A 24,630-nucleotide genomic window follows, 5' to 3' on the forward strand; every position below is an offset into this window, starting at 1 on the left:
CTTCCGTCAGCTGCCTATCCATCCAACCTTTCCAATCTCATGCGCTGCCTCTGCTACGCGTTGTAATTTGCATGGTTTGGGGAACAACCAATCCAAATGAATTGCAATCTGTACACGCTCTCCTCTTCTGTATGACTCAAACGAATTCATGTCATATGTGCGTAATTAATCGTTAAATTGATTTTACTATGTAATTATTTATAATTATTAATTTAAATGTATTGTTGTTTCTTTCTTCATTTATATTAAATATATTTCATTTTTTATTAATAATGATACTGATTCCCCGAAATTATATACGATACGATATTTAGCTAAACATATACATAAATACAACCAAATAGATTAATTGTGTAATTAATAAGTACTTATCATTCGTTTATATATATTATATAGTAATAATTACTTGTAATTTATTGAATCTTCTTTAAGAGAGAGTATTTTTAAATAAAAATCACATTTTAAATTAAACGACAAGGGACAAAACCTATTCCTGGCAAACCAACAACAAGAACCATTTACTTAGTGGGAACTGTGATGTATCGTAAGTGTAAGTGTATCAGAAGTTTGGGCATGATGTGACGTGTGTGAAGTTGTTGTAAATACCTACAATTAACAAAAATCGTAAAATACAGATGCACTGTAGGAAATAAAAACAAACCGACATAAACGAACTTGGTTTTTTCGGCAGTAATCTGCTTAGTAAATAGTTGATATAGGCATGCGACCACAATTCTCCGTTTAATTCATGTGTGTCCTTAGGTATGTTTGAGAACCCAATAATTTGTACAAATTGTTACGGTATGTTGTTCGATAACTTTAAAGTTCATTAAATGAGAGAGAAATTTAGGCAATTGTTTACCGAGGTTTGGAAAAATCTTAATGGCATAATAGGTAAGCTGAGAAGTTATTCAAATTTTAACATATTACTTGAATACAGTATTATTGAAAAATATAACTGCGCCGCATTTAAATTACTAAATATTTAAATTAAGTATATCCTTTTAAATTTAATTATGAATAAAATCAACGCGTGAGTATGATACACAAATATTAGAATTCCAATTAAACTGATTTATTTTATGAATTTCGAATATTATAAATGGTTGTGTGCATATTTTTAACTCAAAAACTTTGGAAATCCTATTGATAACGGAAAACAGGAATTAAAGGTAAAGAGAAAGGGGTAGTCAGGAGAAAGAGAATTATTTTTTCTATTTAGATCCATATGTGATTCACGCAAATATGTTACAATTTTGGCATAATGCCATGTTCTGACGGGCATTCGAACAACGTAGTTCGCTCTCAGAATTACGTACATGAATTAACCCTTTCATACAACACTATTCTTAATTCATGTCATCAGAATTTTTTTATTTCATACATTTTGTTTCTTGTTTTACACCAAAATTGTAACATATTTGCGTGAATTACATATGGATCTAAATAGAAAAAATAATTCTATTTCTCCTGACTATAATATCAACCCCTATCTCTTTACTTTTAATTCATGTTTTCCATTTTTTCTGAAAATATTGTTGTTTTCAATACATTTTTATATTTTCTCAATTCAAATGTCACATTTAAAAAATTGGAGAATTTTTGTTTGGGTTTCCCCACTTTTGTTTCTCGTTTTGTACGCTAATTAGAACCAAGGGGAAAGAAATGCATATTGCATTATGTAGACAACAAAATTTACATCCTTCTGCATATATAAAAACTGGAATTTTGGTTAATTTTCATTCATCATTTTCAATTTTACTGAAAAAGTTTGAAAAATTTAAAAATTTTTTCATGCTGTCAAAATTAATTTATTTTCTATAAATTCTCTCAATTGTTAGGGATGGGACAAAATTCTTGGTGATTCAGAGAGTGATTCGAATTGAACAACGTACAAAATTCGGTGTTCGCTCAGACAATTTTGTATGGGGAACTAAGTAATTACTTCATAATTAAGGGTCGAACACCGAATGAGAGGGCGGACAACGCTGGTCTGTTCATGGCATTACGGTATATATTCTTACATATTCTCTTAATTTCAAATTGTTATCGTAAGAATTTTTAAATAACGTTTTTAGACAGGCTGAATCCCAGTATGTTGTTTTTATAAAAACAACTATTTATTAATAACAATAAATAAATGAATTAGTTTGCAATTATGCAACACGCGTTATAGCTCAAATTACAATATGACAACACGAATCATTCTTTCAACCACCATTATCGAAAATTCGAAACTACAGCTCCCGTTTTTTGCTCATTCCGGTTCATACAAAATAATGGGAGTGATTTCGCTTGTGAAATCATTGCGAATGACAGAAAAGGTTGATAAATCAGAATGGTTTGATTTCTTTCCAATTCATTAACTAAATAATCGAATCGACTTGAACTTGTAATTTATATTTTGGGATTATTATTTTTTTATTTTATTAAAAAAATTGAACTGAATCGACCCATTTGGGTCTTCGCAAACATTTTCAGTTATAGCAGCGACATTTTCAGTGGAACAAGCGAAAATTCTCTTCAAAATTTCTTCACAATTATGCTAATTGCTCGCGTAGTTCGTAGTTGTGACCGAATCGCCGTTTTATTGATTAATTGATAATTTTTATGCGTGGTGAGATAGTTAGGCGATCTATTTTCGTCAATGTTAGACTTTCAATTGAAAATAAAACAATTGGTTTAAGAAGTTAGTTTGACAGAATTCCAGTCCCATACTTTTGAATAACCCTGTACCAGAAAATATGAATGAAGCGGTTGGTTCGTTAGTAAAAAGTGGTTCTCGTACTCCAAGAATCTACAAGTTTTTAATACGATAACAAATTTTTCTTTACGATATCGAAGATAATAGTAAAAATTAGTAGATTCTTGCAGTACGGAAACAGACCAATATTTATAATTTTACCAAGCAAGTTTTAAAATAAATTCACCAATCGAATATTTTTGTTAAAATTTTTTTTAGATTTTCTTAGATGTCTGACTATTTTGATGAATTGGGTCACGAACCCACTGGACCAGAAGGGGCCAATGATTTCGATCGTCATTACAAGCGCTTGCAAGTACTGGCCATAATGAATGGAATAGATATGGAAATAGAAGTACCAGAAGCGTCAAAAAGAGCCATAGCTGAATTCCCGGTACATGAGGTAACCGATAATGACGACAAGGACAATCTTGAGTGTGCAGTATGCAAGCAGCCAGCTGAAAATGGGGAAAAATATAAAATTTTGCCATGCAAACACGAGTTTCACGAGGAATGTGTATTGCTTTGGCTGAAGAAAGTAAGTATTCTGTCATGCAGATGTATTTGCATATACGTATGTATATATTAATGAGTGTTGGATATTTTCTACTCTTTGTTTAGGCCAACTCCTGTCCCTTGTGCCGATTTGAGCTGGAAACAGATGATGAGGCGTATGAAGAATTAAGACGTTATCGTCAAGATGAATCGAATCGTCGTGAAAGACAAAGCAATTTATTAGATTCGATGTTTTCATAAAGTTATAAATATACATACATATATAAATATATATGAGAGGGTGAGGGTACATACATATATTTGAAATAAATGGTATTAGGTTTAAAAACATCGTGTTTGTGTCTTGTGTTTCATTATTTATGGGTTGAGACGATGGACATTATGGACTATTTCAAGGTTTTTACCAGGTTTAAGGTTTATTTATTTAATTTATTTAATAAAATATAGATTTTGCAGAAAATGCGTTTCCTCTGTTCCATGCGTCAATTGAAACGCATGGAACAGAGGAACTTCTACAGCTTTTCAATCAGAGTGAAAAAAAACATTCATTAAATTTTTTACACAATATGAAGCCTGCTATAACGAACAATTCTTCATCATTAAGGCTAAAATCAAGATTTTTCTTTTTAGGCGGTTTTGCAGCGAATGATAAAGTGCTTTATAGTACGTTTACATTTTACCATAGTTATTAAATCCGGTAAATCTAAATTGTCAACTCCACTACATATGTCAAAAAAAAACTTCATACAGGTTGTTAACCCGGCAAAATTTCTAGTGTAAATCCGTTTTATCTCAATTTAACTGCTAAATCGAGCTCATTTACCTCGATTTGCCATACAAAGTAAAATTCACTCAATATCTCGATTTGCTCGAAATCCTATGCTAAATGGAGATAAATTCAAATACAACCCTGCGTTTGTACAAAAAAAACTATAATTTCTCATTAAAGTATGCCTTCAAATTATTAATTATTCAAAATAGTCTCCTAACAACAGATGTCAGCTGTCTTTTTTTTATTTATAGTAAATACTAGCAAAGTTCCCGCTACTTCGTATGCGGAAAGGGAATACAAAAAAAAATATTTCATATGGAAATCCTGAATACTGTATAATTTGCTGTACTATGGTTCTGAATTCCACCTCTATTTCTGCATCTAATATTAATTTTATTACAATTAAGTACTCTTCATTTAGCACTTTCCGAACACATAAGTACACATTTTCAAGATCTCCTCCATACCATCAGCACCACTAATTTTAGTACCAAAAACCATTTAGTCGTTCTTTCTAAATCTCTGTCAGTGACCCACATTCCAAATTTTAGGTTTCCAGCTCTCTTCATTACCCAAATCCTAAATTGTTCCAAATTTAGTGAATTTTCTATTCTATTTACTATTTGTACACATAAATTCGAGTTTCCAAAGTTTTCCCCATATCTCAATGCTACACTTCAATCTGAATCCCAAATCTCAAGATTCAACCAAATCCAAATTGTTTCAAATTTAGTACCATTTAGTAGTTTTCATACTCATAAGTAAGAATTTCTAAAACCACATCAATCCTACACTCTAAAAGTAATCTTACTTCCACCAAAGTCCAAATTGTTCAAAATTTAGTGCTTTTCAATATTCCAAACCTACTTCCAATCGTAAGTCAAAATTTAAGAATTTCAGCTCTATATGTCCACTAAATTGTACCATATTTGGTACCATTCTTTACTTTTCCCCGAGTAACATAAGTTGCAACTTTCAGGTTTCGAGTTCTACCCGTTCACTAAAGTCCAAATTGTACCAAACTTTGTGATTGTCGTACCCAAAGTACGAATTTCCAAAAATATCTCAGTCATGCACTCCAATAATGACCTTAAGTCCACATTTAAAGATTCCAGCTCTATTCGTTCACCAACGTCCAAATTGTACCAAATTTAGTACAATTTATTATATTTCGTAGACGTAAGTACGAGTTTCTAAAACTGCCTCAATTCCATACTGAAACACATAGATTCGTTCACATAGATCCAAATTGTACCATATTTAGTACTTTTCGTACTCATAAGTTCGAATTTCCAACACTGTCTCAATCCTTTGCTATAAGAGTAATTTTATTTTCAAATCCATCCATCTCTATCCTTTCACACAAATCTAAATGTTACTAAACATAGTACTACCTCCACTACCTCATCCTACACTCCAACCTTATTTTTAAGTTCAAATATTAGGATTCCCGCTCACACAAAACGAATTGTGCCATATTTAGTACCATTTAGTGCTTTTCGTATCCATAAGTACGAAATTCCAATACTTCCTTAATCCTGTAATTTTAATTCCAAATTTACGTTTACCATCTTTATCCGTTAACTCGAATCAAAATTGTACCAAATTTTGTACCATTTAGTACACATAATGACGAATTTTCAAAACCTACCGACATATCTCAATTCTGCACTCAAACTGAATCTCAGACCTATCCGTTCACACATTTGTAAGCTTTTTGGTACCATTTAGTACTTTTTTTTCTATAATTAAAAATATCCTAAACTATGTCAATCCTACGCTTTAACAGTAATTTTAATTCAAAAATTCGGGAGTCCAGCTCTATCAGTTCACACGTAATCAAGTTGTACCAAATATAATACTATTTAGTACACATAGGTACTATGATTCCCTATCTCAATTCTATATTCAAACATCAACCATTTGTCCAAATTATGGGTTTCCAGCTCTCTCCGTTCACCCAAATCCAAATTATACCAAATCTAGTGCCGTTTAGTACTATTCGTACACATAAATACGAGTTTCCAAATATGTCTCTATAGCTCAATCTTCAACAGAAATCTATCCTTTCAAGCAAAATCCAAAATCCAATTATTTGCAAGAGTACACACGTCAACCATCCAACAAAACTTCCTGCATACCCCGATCCTACACCCCCATAATGATTCCAATTTCAAATTTCAGGATGGAGCACCCGCAATTTAAAATGTACCAAATTTAGTACACAGTAGTACGAATTTCCAATATTTCCTACTTAACCCACACCCCCACAGTTATCCAAAATCCAAGTTTCAGGATTCCAACTCTATCGGTTCACCCTCAATTCAAATTGTACCAAATTTAGTACACAGTAGTACGAATTTCCAAAACTTACCCCAAACCTTCGCCCCAACAGTGATCCTAAATCCACGTTTCAGGATTCCAATTCTATCGGTTCGCCCACAATTCAAATTGTACCACATTTAGTACACAGTAGTACCAATTTCCAAAACATCCTACAGACCCCAATCCTACACCCCCACAGTGATCCTAAATCCAAGTTTCAGAATTTCAACTCTATCGGTTCACCCACAATTCAAATTGTACCAAATTTTGTACATAATAGTACAAATTTCCAATACTTCTTACTTAACCCACACCCCCACAGTTATCCAAAATCCAAGTTTCAGGATTAAAACTCTATTGGTTCACCCTCAATTCAAATTGTACCAAATTTAGTACACAGTAGTACGAATTTCCAAAACTTACCCCAAACCTTCGCCCCAACAGTGATCCTAAATCCATGTTTCAAGATTCCAACTCTATCGGTTCACTCACAATTCAAATTGTAACAAAATTTAGTACACAGTAGTACAAATTTCCAAATCGTCCCACTTAACCCAAACTTTCACCTCAGAGTGATCCTAAATCCAAGATTCAGGATTCCAACTCTATCGGTTCACCCACAATTCAAATTGTGCTAAATTTAGTACACATTAGTAACAATTTTTAAAACATCCTACATATTTCGATCTTACACCCCAACAGTAATCCTGACTCAAAATTTTATGATTCTAGCTCTATTGGTTCGCATAAAAGTCAAATTGTACCAAATTTAGTACCATTTAGTACCCATGAATATAAATTACTTAAACTGATTCCTGACCCCAATCCTACACTCCCACAATGATCCTGACTTCAAATTTCATTGTTCGCGCTCTATCGGTTCACCTAAATGCAAATTGTACCAACTATTGTACGATTTAGTACTTTTCGTACACATGAGTAAAAAAAATTCCAAAACTACGTACATTCCCAATCCTACACTCCGACGGTAATGTTAATTTCAAATTTCAGGATTCCAGCTCGATTTGTATTTCCAAATTGTGTACCAAATATAGTACCGTATAGTACTTTTCGTACACATGAGTACACGCTTTCAAAACAATCTCCTTAAATAGACTCTACATCTCAACCCTAATTCGCATTCCAAATTTCAAGTTTTTAGCTCTATCAATTCACATGCTACGAAAATGTACCAAATTAAGTACATTTTAGTACTTTTCGGATATTTATAGTTCGAATTTCCAAAAACCCTTTGGTACATCTATCCTACACTCAGCGACCACCAATCCAAATTTCAGAGTTCTAGCTCTACCGGTTCGCCAAATACAAATGGCATCACATTTAGTACTTTTTGGTACATTTCGTACCGTTCTAGTACGAATTTCCAAAAACCCTTTCGAACATCTTCCTAACTTTACATCAGTGACCCACATTCCAAATTTCAGAATTCTAGCTCTTCCCGTTCGCCTAATATAAAGGGTACCATATATGGTACTAGAAGGCATAGTATAAACGCGCATTTGAATTTTAATAGAAGGCATTATCCCATGGTACAATTACACAACCTTCTGTCAACAAAGATACAGTACACTTCTACGTTGTGGGTTATAATGTCAGAATAAATACCTTGAATAATTGTATAATTAACATTCCGTCCTTGTATATTCCCACACATATGCCAAGAATATTAAAATCGATTACCATCTTAAAAATTACGAAAAAACGTGTTGAAAAATATATAATTTTAATATAGTAACATATTTTTTCAAAATATCTGCCCACAATTTTTTTTCTAAAAACAGGAATTATCGCTAGTATTAGAAAAAACTAGTATTAGTATTAGAAAAAACACAAAAGCTAAATTTATTATTTATAAATGACTAAATTTTCAGCAGATATATCTGGCAAAAATGTATTCAATAAAGTCCTAGACAACAGTTCGCACGTTATAACTTGTTGCTAGTTAACCTCCTCTGTGAGGATCTATTTGACATTTATGTAATGGAATTGACCATTTAATTCTACTGAATTTACTAAATCCAGCACAATGGAAATTTACTATAAGTAAAAATGATTCATGGTATATGTTTTAACTACTAAATTCACTCGATTTCAAATGTCAATTTCATGGCAAACACGTCAAATATAATAATAAATATATCTGAAATTATATTGTAATTACCTTTCCTATTATATTTTATCACCTATAAAACAATGCGTCGGTTTCCGTACACTAAATTTCAATAAATATTCAAATAACGAGAAACAATCAATATAAACATTGTTTCAGCGTTTTTTGTTATTATTGAAAGTTTGCAACACTGTTTGTTGACATCTGAGAGAGTGAAAGAACAGATTGACAACTATTGCAATGGCGGTTTATATTTTGGCGCTGTCATTTTCCTTTTTGTATTTTGTCTTGTGAATTGATTTTGTTCCGTAGTTTTCGGAGTATTTGTGTTCTTAAGCAAAAGGAAACAATCTATTGCTGATTATAACAAGATTTGCTGGAATCAAAACTTAATAATTGCAGAGATTGCATTTCAGAGAATCTACACCCGTTTGGTATTCGCGTTACTGAAGCCGCAAACAAAAGAATCCTTTGTTTCTCATCTACAAACATGAGCAAGGAAATCTACTATTCCGATAAATATTACGATGAAAAGTACGAGTACAGGCATGTGGTGCTACCAAAGGAGCTGGTCAAATTGGTGCCCAAGACACACTTAATGTCGGAAGCGGAATGGCGTTCGATTGGAGTACAGCAGTCTCGTGGCTGGATACATTACATGATCCACAAACCTGAGCCGCATATTCTTTTGTTCCGACGACCTATACAGCAGTGAACATTCCAACGCATCACAAAGTCTTCGTATTGTATATAGCCTGCTCCATATATCGAATATAATTTGCCATTTGAGATTATCCTACCTGGAGGGACATCGAAATACATTTGTGCCATTGTGTACTCATCGTCTACCGATCGATATAATTTGTTACGCAAAAAATTGTCTTTGCAATTCAATTGTGTCATGACCATTCAATTACTACAGTTTGCAATTACGTTATCCCTCTGAAATATTTTATTGATTAGTTCTTTTGTTTCTTGATATAAAACAAAATAAAGAAAAAAACAATTTGCATAATTATTAATATGGTTTTTGTTTTGAAGTGAGCTTGACGATATTTGTTGCGTACATCATAAATGCGTTCGCAAATTGCACGGGGTGCAATTAAACAAAAACTGTCCCTACAATTGTACATTATTAATTGAAAGTTTCTGATGTTTGAACATCATTCCTGATCAATATTGGTATATAACTTGTATTGATATTTACTATTCCATTGTATCAGGGATGGAAAATGAATAATGTGAAAAGGTACCAAAAGAGAGAGTACTTTTTTCAAGAAAATACAAAAAAAAATTTATTCAGTTTCATAAAGATCGATTTTCAAGATATCACTTAGTGTATCTTTCTGATGGTGATAACTGAACCTGTTCATTTTTTCAAGAGAAATATTGCAATCACATCAATATCTTTATCTGCATAGTTTTGTCGGACAAATCCATAACAAATTCTAATCCAAAAAAAAAAATATATATATATCATGGTTTAATGAAGGATTGGAATGGTATTGAAATGGTCACGGGGGTACTGCGGTACTTTTTTGGGTAAAAAGCTACTGACAAAAGTACTATTGTACTAAATTTTCCATCCCTGCATTGTATACATTAAGTCAATGGGTATGTTCAGTGTACAACATTAGTAGAGTTCACATACAACATTTCGAGAATCTTCTACGACAGATTATTTTAAGTCACACTTCTTTTTAAATGACAAGTAAATAATTTATATATAAATACATTAGCTCCACCTAAGAAGAGAAAAATAATGATGGTCCTATATAAGAGAGATATCTACGAAAACAACCCATTCAGTAACAAAAGCTAATGGTGTTTCTACACGATATGTATGTATATGTATTTTACACTTTTTTACATATGGAAATCGAACTCGTCATGTGAAACATACGGAAATTTCAATGTGTCAAAACGATATGCAATTACATATGTATTTTTTTCCGAATAGGACGCGCTCTATTTTCGTATGTGAAACATAAGGAAATCAGCTGTTTGAATGAAACACATTGTTGGAAGAAAATATTTCAATTGCAATTCAAAAGAAGGATGAAAAGGCAACAATTACAAATTATTATTTCGTTTGTAGGTGTTTAATAAAAAAACGACGTTGATTTAAGAAAAAATAAAAGTGTTTTTTTGTTTATAGGTTATGTCATATGTAAAATACATATGCCGATTTGAACACAAAAATAAATGTTTTGTGTACACTGCTAATTTTGACACACTTAAGGAATTACATATGGATGAAATAAGTGACAGCACATATGTAAAATACATATCGTGTAAAAACACCATAACTTGTAATATGGACAGAATGATTTTTTTTATCTCGTATATTTCATGAACAGTCGATCTTCTCTAAAACGTATTTCTCTATGAAGCAGAAATCTACTCAACATACATCTTCTCTCTATATCTCAGAAACGAACGAGTGTTCGCATACACAGAAAATTATAATTTTGCACCAAAAATATTTTTTTCTTCGCAGCTAGAAAACGAAATGAAAAATTATAACAATTGAATGGTCTGTTCCCGTACTGCAAGGATCTACGAGTTTTTACTATTATTATTAGCTGTAAATTTTTTTCAGTAAAATTCATCCAGCACAATACAATGAATTTCAATAGGCCGATAATTTAAAATTTTGACCAAAGTCAAGAAACATTTTTTTTATGCATTTTATTTCTTAATAAGTCTAAAATGAGTATTTTAAATTAAATTACGAGATATTTTGAAAATCTTACTGGATGTTGTCTGTTTACTTTTCTCAGTATTATCCAGAAGCAGGGTGCGGAGAATGATTAAAATACTTTTCACGAATCCTCACGGAGAGAATCCGAATGTTTTAAATTTATCGCGAATGTTAAAGTTACAATGAATGAACAAACATTAGCAATCTCTCGCGAATGTTCGCATTGTACGAAAAATTTACGAACGAAAAAATTCGATACAAGCGTCGTCGATTCGATCTTTCGCGAGCATTTGCTGCTTTTGAAAAACTCAAAAAAAAAAACAAATTTTCGCGAATGCTCGCAACCGCTGTTAAAAACAACAACAAACACAAATGTCATAAAAAAGTAAACACACATACACAGCGAATGAATGTGAGTGTTGAGCATGTATGGAATAACAAAACCAGAGCTCCGAAATGCTCGCTCGAATTCGAGTAAAGAGTGAAACTCGCTCGAATTCGAGCGGAAGTACTCCTGCGAGTAGAAAAAGTAAATAGAGTATACTCTATTTTTCTCTGCCACTCAAATAAGAGCGCAAGTGCTTTGCTCGTTTTCGAGTGGGAGTGAAATACGCTCGAAATCGAGCAGATTACACTCTTGCCGAGTACTCTTTTATATTTATTTATTTTTTTTTTTGTTTGTGATACCGTTGTTTTACTTGATGTTGTTTGTGTGCATTGTTTGTTTGTTTTGTGATGTTTGGTTTGCAGTACTGCTGGGAAAGCATGCATCAACAAGCTCGTTTTCTGCGTTCTCTTTATGTAAGTCATTTCATATAAGATTTTTATTTGTACCTCACATGTGTAAACATTTTCAATAAACAAACAAAAATAAAATGTAACAAAATAATCAATGTCCTTTTATGTTTTTTGAACATGATCTATCTCCCCACAGCACACAAAAGATCAAAATAAAAAAAATGTTGCTACTACACACAAACAAATAACCAAACAACCAAATTTATTTGTCCACTCGATTTCACTCTTAGAGTGAACTCTTACTCTTTTTCGAACATTTTGACTCACACTCTTTTTCTTCAACAAGCAGTACTCGCGAGCACTCCCAAACAAAATAAAAGAGTGGAGAGTATACTCCCTAAAAAACTCGTACTCTTTACTTACTCCCACTCGGGAGTATTTTTCACTCGCGAGTAAAATCGAGCAAATCGGAGCTCTGAACAAAACACATGCCCAACAACTATTGAGTTCACAAACATTTGTTGTTGTTGTTGTAGCAGCTAGTACTGCTGTGTATTTCCAATTTGTCTTAATCTGGTTCTGCCTCTAACTCCAAATTCAGAAAGGCTGCGACCTGTACAGGTTGAGTCCAGAGAGAAGATGGGGTTAGGAGAGTGGGCTTGGCTGGGCAATTAAACAGATGTAGCGTATCATGTGGTCCGTTACCACATGCCGGGCAGACATTGTCGACCTCTCCATCAATCCGTGCCCAATACGAATTGAGGCGGCTACACCATCCAGATCTCAGCTGTGCCAAGACCACTCTAGTTTGTCGAGGTAGCTGCTGCTCTTCTGCGGCTATCTCAGGCGGATGGTCATCGAGGATGGTATTCACACGATATTCTTGAACTGCTTCCTCAACTGCGTCCGTGTGAATACTGTTCAATCCTGCTTGATAGGCCTGTTGATCTAGAGGCTCCCTTTTGTATCTCTGGACCTCTCTCTCCAGATCATGGAGATCCTTCCTGACATGCCTGGGTGGTGGGTGCCTATCCATTAGGTAGCGGTTCGGATGGCTGCTCCTATAACACCCAAGCAAGTATTGCATCGACAACATCTTGTTGTGTTGACGCACAGGAAGGATCTTCGTCTCCTCATGCAAGTGGTCTATTGGAGTCATGAGGAGACACCCTGTTGCAGTCCTCAGGGCGGCATTTTGGCAGGATTGAAGATTTTTCCACTGCGTTGCACTAACGTTAGCGGACCACACTGGCGACGCATAGTTTACCACAGACCGGCCTATTGCCTTATAAGTCGTTAACAAGGTTTCCTTGTCAGCTCCCCAAGTGCTGCCGGCTAGCGACTTGAGAACCTTGTTTCTGCTCCTGACTTTGTCGCAAATAGCTGTGGCATGCGCGGACGACTTGTATAGGCTATCGAATGTGACCCCTAGAACCTTGGGGTAATTAGTGGTCGGAATTGTGGACCCCTCGACCTGCACATTCAAAGATAGCCTCATTTCCGCTGTCCATGTGGTAAACAGTGTGGCCGTTGATTTAGTGGCGGATATTTTCATATTCCTCGACCGGAAAAAATCTGCGATATCTACGAGATAGTGATTCAGCCTCTCGCAAATGTCATCAATTTTTGGTCCTGACGCCATAATCGTGCAATCATCCGCATATGTCACGATCTTTATGCCGTCCGGTGGGCGTGGAATTCCAGAGAGGTAGAGGTTAAACAGTTCCGGAGATATCACCCCTCCTTGGGGAACTTCCTGTTTAACTCTACGGGCCTTCGATTTCCTGTCTCTGAATTCCACGTACGACTGGCGTCCACACATATAGTTCACGATCCAACGTTTCAAACTTGGCCGGAGGGTTGTTCTCTCGATGTCCTCGAACAGCTTGGCGTGACTGACGGTATCAAATGCCTTTGATAGGTCTAGCGCCACCATGACTGTCCTGTTACACGGCCTGTTCTGGTTGAGTCCTTCTGCTATGTGTGTGGAAATGGCGTGCAAAGCTGTTGTTGTGCTATGCTGTTTCCGGAATCCATGCTGATGATCAGCAACCGAGTAGCATTCACGAATGCTGGGGAGTAGTAAAGCCTCAAGTGTCTTGGCTACTGGCGACAAAAGTGAGATTGGCCTGTATGACTCACCTTTGCTGGCATCCTTGCCCGGCTTCAGTAGCGGGACCACCCTGCCCATTTTCCAGGCGTCGGGAACTACTAGGGTGGATAACGACAAGTTGAGGGCTTTGGTGAGATAATCTACTCCTGGCTCATCACGCTGCTTCAACATCACCATTGAGATTCCATCTGGACCAAGCGCTTTGGATGATTTCGCGTTCCTGATGACATTTGCAACATCCTCCAACGTAAATTGTGGTGGTTCCTCCTCCACCTGAAGAGAGCGTATACGGCGCAACACTCTTCTCTTCGCCCGGTCACTCTCGGGGTGCTCTATAAACTGCCGGTTGAAATAACACGCGCACCTCTTCGGATCTGTCACCTCAACGCCGTTAAACGAGACAGAAGTCCGATCCTCCTTCTTTCCAGGGTTCGAGAGCGACTTAACCGTTGCCCACAATTTACTCACTCCGGTACTGATGTTGCAACACTTCAGATGCTCTAGCCACTTTTTCCGCTTATGCTCGCCGACTAACCTGTTCACTTCCAACGTCAGTTCTCTGACTCTGGGGTTAGTAGGGTTAGAACGGCGAAGCTCATCACGCTCATTCGCTAGTCCCGCTGCCTCTGCTGGGAAGTTCGGTCTTAGTTCGGGTATACGACCCGCAGGTATATAGCGAGCGGCTGCAGCAGTGATGATGTCCCGGAAATTCCTTTCTGCTACCCGAGCGTCAGAAGGGATGGGCAGTTCTCTGAAGCGACGATTGGTGAAATTTCTGAACTCTTGCCAATTGGCTTTCCCATGATTAAGGAAAGTACGGCGTTCAGAAGTTATGAAATCGGGTGGTCTGTTGATGGATATGATGATAGGGAGGTGGTCTGACCCCAATGATATGACGGGTTGCCAAGCCACGTCATTCGTCAGACCCGGAGACACGATGGATATGTCCGGTGAACTTTGGCAGTCTCCCCTCATCCTGGTGGGTATGTCCTCGTTCACCGTGCAAAACGTTGAGCTATCAATTTGCTCGGCCAGCGCCATGCCCCTCTGGTCATTACCTAGGACGGAATGCCATAACTCATGATGCGCATTGAAATCCCCTAGCACCAGACGGTTATTGCCTTCCAAAAGATGACTAATGTCAGGGAAATAACGCGGGGCACAGCTATTTAACGGCGGAATGTAAACGTTAAGCACCTCTACCTCGGCGGTACCACATTTGACCGCTACCCCCATACATTCCATGTATGGGTCACTAGAGTCTAGCTCAAGCGAGATAGGTCTGTACTGGACAGAATGGTGCAAACGTTGTATCCATCGCAACTCTGAAGACTACAGGTGTTGTTCAGCTTCGTTTCTTGGATCGCAGCGACCATGATACTTCTCCGACTCATAAAATCCACTATCTCGTTGATTTTACCTCGAAGTCCATCGCAGTTGAATTGAAGAAAGGATACATTGTCAGGAGTTGCGACAGCAATGTGCGGTGTTAGCGGCTGCGGCGCAGGTTGCTGCTGCGGAGATTGCGGGGGAGTCACGTAATCCGAAGACGACGACGATGATGACGTGGACCACGGTGACGACGACGACTCGCTGGGGACTACATTGGCGCAGCAAGAAGCAACGTAGTCCCTTTCGCTATACTCCTGTATCCGGCTAAGGCCGGAACAACTCCTGAAATGTACCCATTCTCTGCAACCGTTGCATCTCACCGAGATAGATCTGTGGTGGATGCTGTTGTGACAAACTGAGCAGAACCATGGTCCGGGGTTTGTCTCAATCCCGGCACGGACCAAAAGAATCCGGAGCAAGCATTCCGGGTAATGATGCTCCCATGTTGAAAAAATACACGTAGTATTTGCTGGGTTGACAGCCCTTGGTCGGAAGTTGATTCCTCCGAGTCAATCCGGTGCATAGAATCGGCCGTCGTGGGATTGCAACATTTGTTGTTATTCTTGTTGCTGTTTTGAGCATCTGCGAGAATTCGCGAATGTTCTTTTTCATTCGCGAGCAAATGACAGAAAGAATTTCAACCACCAAACGAAAATAACGATCGTTGTTGTGTGCTCTCATTCGTTTGTTCTGTGCGTGCGAACATTCGTGTGGTGAATGCTCGTTTGGTAAGTCTGCTTTTCCACAGGCAGATTTTTATTTGGCAAATACTGAGTTTTTAGGCGAGAGGGGTGCGAGGAAGAAAAACCAAAATTTGCCTGTTCAGAATTTGCCGTACACGCAAATTCTGCTTTGCTCTGTTCGTTGAAAACAATTTTGTTGACATTTCCTTTTGAACCTATTCGCTTTACTGACACACAGCCGGCTTTTGTTTACAAACCTGTTGCTTTAATTTTTGCAAGTGAAATTTAATTTTTAATTTTTGCAATTTATATAATAAAATATATAAAAAATAAATAAAATATTAAAAAAGATCTTTAAAATGCAAACACTTTTGATTTTTATTTTCTTTCTTTTGTATTTTGATTCGCAAATTTGGCAAAGAAAAATTTGCTAATGGAAAAGCAAGCGAAAATTTCAAAAGAGAAAACAAAAAATTTGCCAAATAAAAATCTGCCTGTGGAAAAGCAGACTAAAGAATTTATCGCGATAAATTCATTCGTAAAATGAACACTAAAAGAAAAGAACGTATTTTGAATAATTTTCTTGAAAAACGTACCCAAAATTCCAAAAATACCAAAATTTGGGCCAATATTGATACTTTTTGGTAGGGAGATTTTATACCCAATCAGAATTTCAAAATAAAAGTTTACTCCTAATTCTTTTAAAAAACGTGCCCAAACATACCAACATTTCGAATATTGGGGATAACATTATATGGGCGGTACCCTAAAAAGCGGACCAATATTAATAATTTTTTGTTGGTAACTGTGCATCCCCATAAATACTTAAAATACCAAATTACAGCCGATTCGGCTAAAAATCATGTCCAAAATCCTCAAAATAAAAAGTGGACTTAGGGTCTTTACATGATGTTAAGCCATCGACTCAGTGCCGTTACTCATCAATACAAAACAACAATAACAAATGAGATAAATGTATTTTTAGTTTTTAGATCGATGTATTTTGACTTATTATATATGAAAACCTTAATTTATAGAAAATTGGTCTTGTTGCCATTACTAGTAGAGCCAGCGATATGCAGTTTTGAACGCAAAAACGAAATTCTGCACACAAAAAACATATTGTGTAAAAGTACCTTAAGCTTTAACCAAATGTAGGCGTTATGCTTCACGCTCATCCGTAAACTTGATGAGTGTAATTTTCGCTTCGATCTGGTCTTTATCGGCCATTGTCTCCTCTCTTTCCTATTCGCAGCGTTCAAAACGTAATTAGATTAGGTCGATCGGATTTGTTTTGTTCAAATTACAATCAACTTTGTTTGCCGGTCAAACCTATAGTTTCGCCGATCTCTATTTCTTATTGAAATAAATTATAGAGTAGTTTATTTTAATAAAAAAAACAAGCTTTCGAATAGTATTGCAGATCACAGTTTACGTTAAACTGACAATTAATCAATTACAGCTTCTGGTAACAAAATGCAGAATACACAGTTTGCAAAGCTCTTTGATCATAAGTTTGTGGCCAATGTGCTAAAAAACCATCATCGCTGTCCGAAGTGTCACTTCGAATTTTCCCATTGGTATGACGTCCAGGATAAACATTCAAAAGGTAAGATATATATCGGAGGATTTGGCCAGATGGTGGTACCGCTAGAACTCCAGTGGTATCATATGTTAAATGCACATAGGGTTGCCAAGTAAACAAAAAACGAAAAATACCATCAATTTTGGAATACAATTTTAAATTTTTAATAGAGGCCCTGTTTTCCAGGACCTCAGGGATACTATTCCAAAATAGAATAATATTACGTTTGGGGTCTGTAAGGAGCAAGTTGGATTTAGTCACTCTTCTCAGTTTTTTTTTTTTGAAATTTTTATAACAGATGCATTGGTGGTAACATAATTCAAACATCACCTGTTGGCAAATTTTTTTGATCAGCCCTCGATTCGTTTAAAGAGAATTGGCGTGAAGATAGAAAGTTATTGCATGCAATTTGTTCCCAAATAACGGATTTTATGAAAAAAAAACATTAAATTTGATGTTGTTCTTGAAATTAGGAAAGTTTCCCAAATGTACCAGAATTTGCTGTAATTACTAGTTATCAATAAATAATTAATAAAATAAATAAATTATAGAACGATTCGATTTCGAATGGTTTTAATGAAGATAGTCAGAATAATTTTACAGTATATGAAGAAAATTTCGATTAATAATGACATCTCCCAGATAAAAATCTGTTCCGACATTTTTCCGAAATTATTATATTTTAAAATTTAAAGTCTTCTTAGGACACAAATACACTTTTTAGAATGCGAGAAAGAGCAAGTAGGCCATCATAAGACAGAAAAGACCCATGACTTGAGAAAGGCCGAAAGGAGAACAATTGTTGTTACATTGATGGATTTCTGACATAACCAGTGATGAGGGAACCGAATACTGTACCGATACCGGCACCTTAACCAGCTACACCGACTGTTGCAACACCACCACTAATGAATATGACAGTTGCATCAATGTCACGTGTGACGGGGGAGGTTTGGAATGACCGGGTCATTCCAACTCGATTATCGACTGTTGTCGTTAATTCTGTCGTAATAACACTACCGATGCCGAATTGCTACCCTAATCGGAACAAAATTGTGTGAATGTGTCCATGAATTCGGAAATTTTTGAAAAAAAATCGGAAGAAACATTCGAGCCTGTTTACGATTCGTAAAATAACTACGACGAAAAAATGGAATTTTAAATTTTCTGCACAATATCGAACAAAACTCTAAGGGAATAAGAAGATTTTCCAATACTTTTTAGAAAGTTTTAAAAGAAAAAGGGATTTTAAATTTTCTGCACAATGTCGGACAAAACTCTAAGGAATTATTCGATTTTCCAATACTTTTTGTGAAGTTTAAAAAAAATCGTGTCTTTGATCCGAAATTTGGAAAAAAAATCTGAATATGTTCGAAAGTTTCATTCGAATATCGTATAATGTTACATATGATGTTGGTAAATAAGAGTTTAGGAATATTAAATTCCTGTTCTACTTTAAAATTATTTGTTGCTTTCAATATGATTTCATAAATGTTTTCAAAAATAATGTTTGGGAAAATCAAGTCAGGGTATGTAGCCTTCTAGTTGAGTATAACCATGGAAGATTGTAAATTATTTTTTTTAGAAAAAAAAACCAATGAATTTTAATTTTAATGTAATTTTTGAATGAGTGTAAAATCTAACTAACTGGCTGTTCTGAATAATAGTAGGAAAAATAGTACACCACATTAGCAGCCTTCATCTATAACAAATTAGACAACCTGAGAATAAAAAAAATTAATTTAATCAGTGAATGTTCTGAATAATAGTAAGAAAAATAGTACACCACATTAGCAGACTTCATCTATAACAAATTAGCCAACCATGGGAAATAAAAAATATTAATTAAATCAGTAAGGAAAGCTCAAAAGTCGGACGGGGCCGACTATATGATACACTTAATCACTTTAGGTACATATAAAATATGCTGTTATATCCAATATCCTGTAGGTAGAACAGAGATAGCATCTTTGGAAGACCATTGAGATGAAATCGGGCGAAATCAACCATACACATACTATTCTGAAATCAGTGACTTTGATTGAAGTTTGAAGTTTGACTTTTAATCCATTAAAAACAAGAGCTTTAATGTTTGGTTGTCATGAAATGGACCTTAACATCTATCTTGGTTACAACCAAGTTAACTTTGTAAGCAGTCACCAAATGTTGGGACTAATAGTCGACGATAAGCTACATTTTGAGAATCATGTTGACTTTGTTCAGAGGAAGGTGTTTTCCACTATTCGTAGGTTATATTCTACTAATCTGTTTCTTCCATCGTGGATCAAAAGACGAGTTGCTCATGACCTCTTAATGTCCCAAATCATTTATGGATTGGAGGTTATTTCAGGTACAACTGATCACATATTTTTAAGATTAAAACGAGTTAATTCTGTTAATTCTATTGCTCGATTTATTTATAATATTAGATCTCGAGTTCACATATCTGATTATGTTGTAGATTTTCTGGGGTTAAATTTTAAAAGTTTTGTTTCTGCTAGAGTTCTGCGTAATTTTTACAATTTAATTAAGAATGGTGTACCTGTTTTGTTAAGAAACATGTTCAGGTTCTCTGTCTCAACGAGAAATCCTCAAGTATTTATACCTAGGATATACAATTCCGCTTTTAAAAAGTCCTATGTTGTACGTGTTGCTCGATTGTGTAACTATTTGCCCATTGAACTGAGAACATTTTCTCAATCCAATAATGCTTTTCGTTTGAAGCTATTGCAATATTTACGTAGTCCTGATAATCGCATTTAATATTCTGTAAACTATTATAACTTATTCATAATATCTGGTTTGCTTTTTATGAACTGCATGTTTTTTTGTTTACATACATTTTCATTTACAGACAATTTCTTTCCATTTAATTTATATTTCATTTACACATATTTTATTCGTATTAATGACTGCAATTTGCTGGCTGTTGCTTATTATGGCTTTCATTTACGCTCTTTTGTTTAACACAAAATACTTAATATTTTTAAGTAATTTGTGTTAATACTATTTATTGGCCTTGGAGGCTTTAGTATTAAAGAATGAATTTAATAAATAAATAAATAAAAATTGCATTTAAAATGTACAGATTTGGATTCTTTGTTGTTTTTTATAAAATCGAGCAAAATTATGTATGGGAACTATATGTAAATATGGACCTAATTGAGCAACCGTTGCATGCACCATTTGTCTCAATAGGAAAAACATTGGGAGTTTGGTGCATCATTCACATAAAATCGGACGAAACTATATATGGGAGCTATATTTAAGTCTGAACCGATTTCAACAAAACTTGGCATACATCAGTCTAGACATAATTCAGTACTCTATGCAAATTGTGTATCAATCGGACCAATATAAGGATTTTGGTGCACTTATATATGGGAGCTATATATAAATCTGAACCGATTTTTTCCAATTTCAATAGGTTTCGTCCTTGGACAAATAAGTGACCTGTGCCAAATTTTATCCAATTCGGATCCTAAATGCGACCTGTACTTTGTTTACAATTTAACATGGACAGACAGAAGGTCGGACCTGCATAAATCGACTCAGGAAGTGATTCTATGCTTATTCTTAAATATAATAAATACATGCATATGCTCAAAGACATGATACCCTGTACAACAGTGTAGTGAAGGGTATAAAAAACTAAATGAAGAAATGGTTTCACTTAAAGTGCTATTATTTACAAAAGTCCCTGCCTTCGACAATGGTACATGATTCGAACGTAATATTCGTGTCAAAATTAATATAACAAATTATTGGTCTGTTCCCTTACTACACGAATTTACTTGATTTTACTTTTTTCTTCGATATCATAAAGTACGGGAACAGACCATATGTTTTAAAAAATGACCCAACAGGAAAATTGGGTACGCATAAAATTCGAAATTGTTCTTTATTTAATGTCCTCCCTTATTCAATTTACTCAGGGTTGTTCTCTCGACGTCCTCGAACAGCTTGGCGTGACTGACGGTATCAAATGCCTTTGATAGGTCCAGCGCCACCATGACTGTCCTGTTACACGGCCTTTTCTGGTTGAGTCCTTCCCCTATGTGTGTGGAGCGGGACCACCCTGCCCATTTTCCAGGCATCGGGAACTACTAGGATGGTTATCGACAAGTTGAGGACTTTAGTAAAGTACTCTACTCCTGGCGCATCAAGCTGCTTCAACATCACCTTGGAGATTCCACCTGGACCAAGCGCTTTGGATGATTTCGTGTTTCTGATGACACTTGCAACACTTGAAGAGAGCGCAATACTCTTCTCTTTGCCCGGTCACTCTCGGGGTGCTTTATAAACTACCGGTTGAAATAACACGCGCACCTCTTCGGATCTGTCACCTCAACGCCGTTAAATGAGACAGACGTCCTCCTTCATTCCAGGGTTAGAGAGCGACTTAACCGTTGCCAAAAATTTACTCACTCCGGTATTGATGTTGCAACACTTCAGATGTTAGTTAGTACGACGAATCCCGCTGACTCTGTTGGGAAGTTTGGTCTTAGTTCGGGTATATGATCCGTAGGTATATAGCGAGCAGTAATGATGTCCCGGAAATTATTTTCTGTTACCCAAACATCAGAAGGATTGGACAGTTCTCTGAAGCGATGATTTGGTGAAATTTCTGAACTCTTGCCAATTGGCTTTCTCATGATTAAGGAAAGTTCGGCGTTCAAAAGTTATGAAGTCGGGTGGTCTGTTGATGGATATGATAACAGGAACGTGATCTGACCCCAATGATATGACGGGTAGCCAAGCCACGTCATTCGTCAGACCCGGAGATACGATGGAAATGTCCGGTGAGCTTTGACAGTCTCCCCTTATCCTGGTGGGTATGTCCTCATTCACCGTGCAAAACGTTGAGCTATCAATTTGCTCGGCCAGCGTCATGCCCCTCTGTTCATTGCCTAGGACGGGATCCCCTAGCACCAGACGGTTATTGCCTTCCAATGACTAATCTCAGGCAAATAACGCGGGGCACAGCTGTTTAACGGCGGAATGTAAACGTTAAGCACCTCTACCTCGGCGTTACCACACTTGACCGCTAGAGACTAGCTCGTGCGAGATAGGTCTGTACTGGACAGAATGGTGCAATAGGAATGCTAATCCTCCACCTCCACCTCTTGTACGATCCTTTCTAATTACGTTGTATCCATCACAACTCTGAATACTGCAGGTGTTGTTCAGCTTCGTTTCCGGGATCGCAGCGACAATAATACTTCTTTGACTCATAAAATCCACTATCTCATTGATTTTCCCTCGAAGTCCATCGCAGTTGAATTGGAGAAAAAATACGTTATCAGGAGTTGCGACAGCAATGTGCGGTGTTAGCGGCTGCGGCTGCAGGTTGCTGCTGCGGAGATTGCGGGGGAGTCACGTAATCCGAATAATGACGTGGACCGCGGTGATGACGACGACTCGCTGGGGACTCCATTGGCGCAGCATGAAGCAACGTAGTCCCTTTCGCTATACTCCTGTATGCGGCTAAGGCCGTATACCCATTATCTGCATCCGTTGTATCTCACCGATATAGATATGTTGTTGTAGTTGTTGTAGCAGCCCTATTGCTTTTACACAATGGGCTGATGTGACAGACAAACGTAGACCCCTCTGTGGTGGATGCTGTTGTGACAAACTGAGCAGAACCATGGTCCGGGGTTTGTCTCAATTCCGGCACGGACCATAAGAATCCGGAGCAAGCATTCCGGGTAATGAAGCTCCCAAGTTGAAAAAATACACGAACATGTAGATATAAATATAGTTAGAAGATCATACCACCATGCATGAGTAAATATACGAGTTAGTTACGCTTTATCGTGATGTTATTTCCCAGCAATAATAAATAAAAAATAGTTATTGTTATCCTTTGAGCCCCAATTTTTTTCGTGACCTAGAACTACTTATTGCAACTATCATAAATAGAATATGAACAATATTGGACGTCGCCACATCATTGCATTCGGGACAGCAACGTACACAGGATTTCATTTCGGGGGGGGCCCGGCAGTACAAAATGAAAAAATTCGCTGTTGCAAACATAAATTTACTGTGAAAAAAATTCATTTCTGGGGGGGGGGGGGGGCCCGGGCCCCCCGGGCCGGCCCCCTGCGTACGTCCCTGATTCGGGAGATACATTACATTCTTTTTAAAAGTCCAATATCATGAAAACTAAATGCAATATATACATTATACAAAAAATGATCGACATCAAACTTAAAAGAAACATGTATTTTTCTCATTCGTACTTTTTATACCCTACACAACTATGTTGTCAGGGTATTATAGCTTTGTGCAGCCCCAAAAGTTTGTAACGCCGCGAAATATTGGTCCTAGACCCACCTTTAAGTATACCGATCGTCATATCTCGACTAGCTGAGTCGATCTAGACATGTGTGTCCGTCCGTCCGTCCGTCCGTCCGTCTGTCCATTATAATTTGTAAACACGATACAGGCCACAGTTATGAACCAATCTTCACGAAATTTTGCATGTAGGATGGGTTCTGGCCAATGAAGACCCCTATTGTTTTTGGGAAAGATCGGTTAATATTTAGGGGATGAAATGGACCAAATACTAAATTTTTTTCGGTTTTTCTGGTCGCTCCAGAGGCCGCAATAATAGCCCGAACATCGTGAAATTTTGCATGGAGAAGGGGATCGGGCCAAAGAATAAGCATGCCTGTTTTGATAAAGATAGGTCAATATTTAGCGGGTCAAATGGACCCTGACTTTTGTGTGAAAAATGACAAAATTTGTATTCTATAGCGTATATATTTACTCCTGAAGGACATAGACCCGAGAAGTTGATATTTTATCATAGAGGAGTGGTTGACCTTTAAATTAATACCAATTATGTTGTTGTATGTTCCCGGATGTGGGAGTTACACCTAAATATTTACAGGTATCTCCGTATTCGTATATTATTTAA

General features: G+C 36.4%; 2 protein-coding genes across 2 annotated transcripts; both read left to right on the forward strand.

Moving 5' to 3' along the window:
* Positions 1-2,972: 2,972 nt before the first annotated feature.
* On the forward strand, positions 2,973-3,515 carry LOC133322188 (E3 ubiquitin-protein ligase RNF181 homolog). Its single transcript, XM_061531233.1, has 2 exons — positions 2,973-3,281; positions 3,365-3,515. Exons 1-2 carry the CDS (start codon positions 2,973-2,975, stop codon positions 3,497-3,499), a joined length of 444 nt encoding a protein of 147 aa, XP_061387217.1. The 3' UTR covers positions 3,500-3,515.
* A 5,445-nt stretch (positions 3,516-8,960) lies between these two features.
* Positions 8,961-9,211, forward strand: LOC133322189 (cyclin-dependent kinases regulatory subunit). The gene has a single exon (XM_061531234.1). It carries the CDS (start codon positions 8,978-8,980, stop codon positions 9,200-9,202), a length of 225 nt encoding a protein of 74 aa, XP_061387218.1. The 5' UTR covers positions 8,961-8,977; the 3' UTR covers positions 9,203-9,211.
* The last annotated feature ends 15,419 nt before the right edge of the window (positions 9,212-24,630 follow it).

Source organism: Musca vetustissima, unplaced genomic scaffold, assembly GCF_032173495.1.
Source record: "Musca vetustissima isolate MV318-11 ecotype Yass unplaced genomic scaffold, APGP_CSIRO_Mvet_v1 utg1519, whole genome shotgun sequence".
Lineage (NCBI taxonomy): Eukaryota > Metazoa > Arthropoda > Insecta > Diptera > Muscidae > Musca > Musca vetustissima.

What these genes read in the sequence shown, in the direction of transcription:
- LOC133322188 (XM_061531233.1), top strand. Translation starts at nt 2,973, where the DNA reads ATGTCTGACTATTTTGATGAATTGGGTCACGAACCCACTGGACCAGAA. An exon ending in TATTGCTTTGGCTGAAGAAA is followed by an intron (nt 3,282 to 3,364) that starts GTAAGTATTCTG and finishes CTCTTTGTTTAG; the next exon opens with GCCAACTCCTGTCCCTTGTG.
- LOC133322189 (XM_061531234.1), top strand. Translation starts at nt 8,978, where the DNA reads ATGAGCAAGGAAATCTACTATTCCGATAAATATTACGATGAAAAGTAC.